The sequence below is a fragment of the Porites lutea genome, chromosome 10 (assembly GCF_958299795.1).
Source record: "Porites lutea chromosome 10, jaPorLute2.1, whole genome shotgun sequence".
NCBI lineage: Eukaryota > Metazoa > Cnidaria > Anthozoa > Scleractinia > Poritidae > Porites > Porites lutea.
The window spans coordinates 24,717,127-24,719,318 of record NC_133210.1 but is presented as its reverse complement, the minus strand read 5'-3'; the positions used below and the strand labels follow the sequence as shown (position 1 = coordinate 24,719,318).

At 43.1% G+C, this 2,192-nt stretch overlaps 1 protein-coding gene across 1 annotated transcript in view; it reads left to right on the top strand.

The window, feature by feature from the left end:
- Window positions 1-1,940, top strand: part of LOC140950002 (negative elongation factor A-like) — a 16,323-nt gene extending 14,383 nt beyond the window's left edge. The window contains exon 10 of the mRNA XM_073399158.1: window positions 1,180-1,940. Coding sequence (XP_073255259.1) covers window positions 1,180-1,391 — 212 coding nt within the window. The 3' untranslated portion in view covers window positions 1,392-1,940. The remainder of the gene's footprint in view (window positions 1-1,179) is intronic.
- Window positions 1,941-2,192: the final 252 nt, after the last annotated feature.

Genomic DNA, 2,192 nt, shown 5'->3' with positions numbered 1-2,192 from the left:
GTGTAGTGAACAGCAGAGATATATACGAAGTGTAAAATTGCACTCAACAAAAACATTTTTGCCTTTTTCTTCTTTCTTGCTTTTTCGTTTTCGCAGTGGTACCCTCGTGCAGGCGTTCAGATAATGGAGTACGGCGCGAAGTCAGAGAGCGAAGAAAAAATAAAGGAGGGAGAGAGAAATATAAAGGAGGGAACCCTCACTCTCACCCCCTACCCCCCCCCCCCCCCACCCCCCTCGTTGTTTTTCCTGCTCACATCTTTTTGGGCTGCCCCACAATCTTAACGCCTGGAACAGGCTATCGCAGTGGTTGCATTAACAGGCCTCTTTGGCTAGTTATGTGATATTTTTGGGGGTTTCAATAACGTAATACTAGAGAGCCTTAGATTCTGAGACGAGGACGACTACGAGTCGAGAATTCGTAGTACTAAGTAGTGCTCTTTCGTGAGCCAACGTCATTTCGGCGGGAAAACGTGTTAGCCGTCGTCATTCTACTACGAGAATGTCGTAGTGGCGATAACAAGTTATCAAATTTGAGAAGTTTAATCATTTTGCGACCGGGAAAGGGCTAAACCTTCTCCAATAAAATAATCGCGCTAATTTTTCAGGTGAAAATAGTATAATGAAGCTTTCCGGGCTGAATATTTTTCGAGAACGCGAAAACCCTTTAACTTACCGTATTTATTCGAATAAGCGCCCAACCTCGAATTAGCGCCCACCTCGAATAAGCGCCCATCCTAAAGGCAGAAAAAGTTAATAAGCACACAGCCTCGAATAAGCGTCCACCCCACACCACCCCCCTCCCGATCCCACTCAAACTCAATAAAGCGCCCACCCCCACCACACCCACTTTCCCCCCACGCCCTCAAAATTGAATAAGTTCTAATAAGAGACTTCCCCGAGGACGGAGATTTCTTCAGAGTATTTTACAGAAACCTTGCTTTGTTACATCTTCGCGTTTTGTTATTACCACTTGTTGTTTTGTTGCAAAATAAACGTACTACACTTGCTGAAAATGTTGAAAATTTAATAAGCCCCCAGCCTCGAATAAGCGCCCACTCTCAAAGTCCAAAAATTTAAGAAGCGCCCAGGGCGGTTAATCGAATAAATACGGTAAATCTCGTACTTGTTTCGTCCTGGTCCTCAAATCTAAAGCTCTCTACTTTTGTTTACTCCTTACAGAAAAACCGTACGCGCATCAAGGACCCATTATTACTATTAAGCTGAGTGAAAACACCGAGAACGTCACAGCATCGGATGGATCACAGCAGACCCAGCTTGTAGAAATGTTATTTGAAATGAACTATGACACAGGACACTGGCGGCGGCTAAAACGCACCAGGGTGGTGTCAAAACAAGGAGCACCGGGTGGGGGACCATCGCAGAAAAACTGAATCACAGGATACCCAGGTTTACAAATGTCACAGAATACGCAGCTTGTAAAAAAAAACATTGCAAACGAGCTATGGCAAATATCACTTGAGTCTTAATCTAAACAAGGAGCGCCGGGACGACTGCAGGAAAACTGATCGCAACATAGTCCAGGTTACAAAGGTCTCAGAAGACCCAGCTTGTAGAAATGTTATTTGAAATAAACTTTGACGGAGAGTAGCGAGGAAGATTGAAACCTACCGGCATGGGATGTAAACCACTGCAGAAAAACTTGTCGCAGCATACCCAGGGCTACGAAGGTCACCGCAGACCCAGCTTTTAGAACTTATATTTGAAATTCATTATGACACACAACAATCTGGCGATCGTTAGAAGTGTCGAAACGAGTCAGAACTAGAAAATGCCAATGGCGGCCCCTTGGCTCGTGAAAATACAGTGTAGCTAATAACGGCGCACCCACGATTACAGAGATTGCAAAAGCATGATGTACATGTAAACATCTAAATGTCAAAGTAAATGATCTTTTTATTAAAAAAGGAGTGTAAAAAGTGCTTGTGTAGTAAAAGAGTATGAAGCACCATTACAACTGAATAAAAGTAATGTAGCTTAAAAGATCGATTGGGCCAAAAGTTCAGTATTGAAGGAGCATGCTTCCAGCAAGGTAAAATCGCCGAAGTATTAGATTGTGCTTTATGTTGTTGAGCAGCAAGTGTTTTTTGAACTGTATTTTTTATTACAGAGAGTAAAAGATTGGGAACGAATTTTTTCGTGACACGGGTAATTCGTACGATGAATTGAGGCCA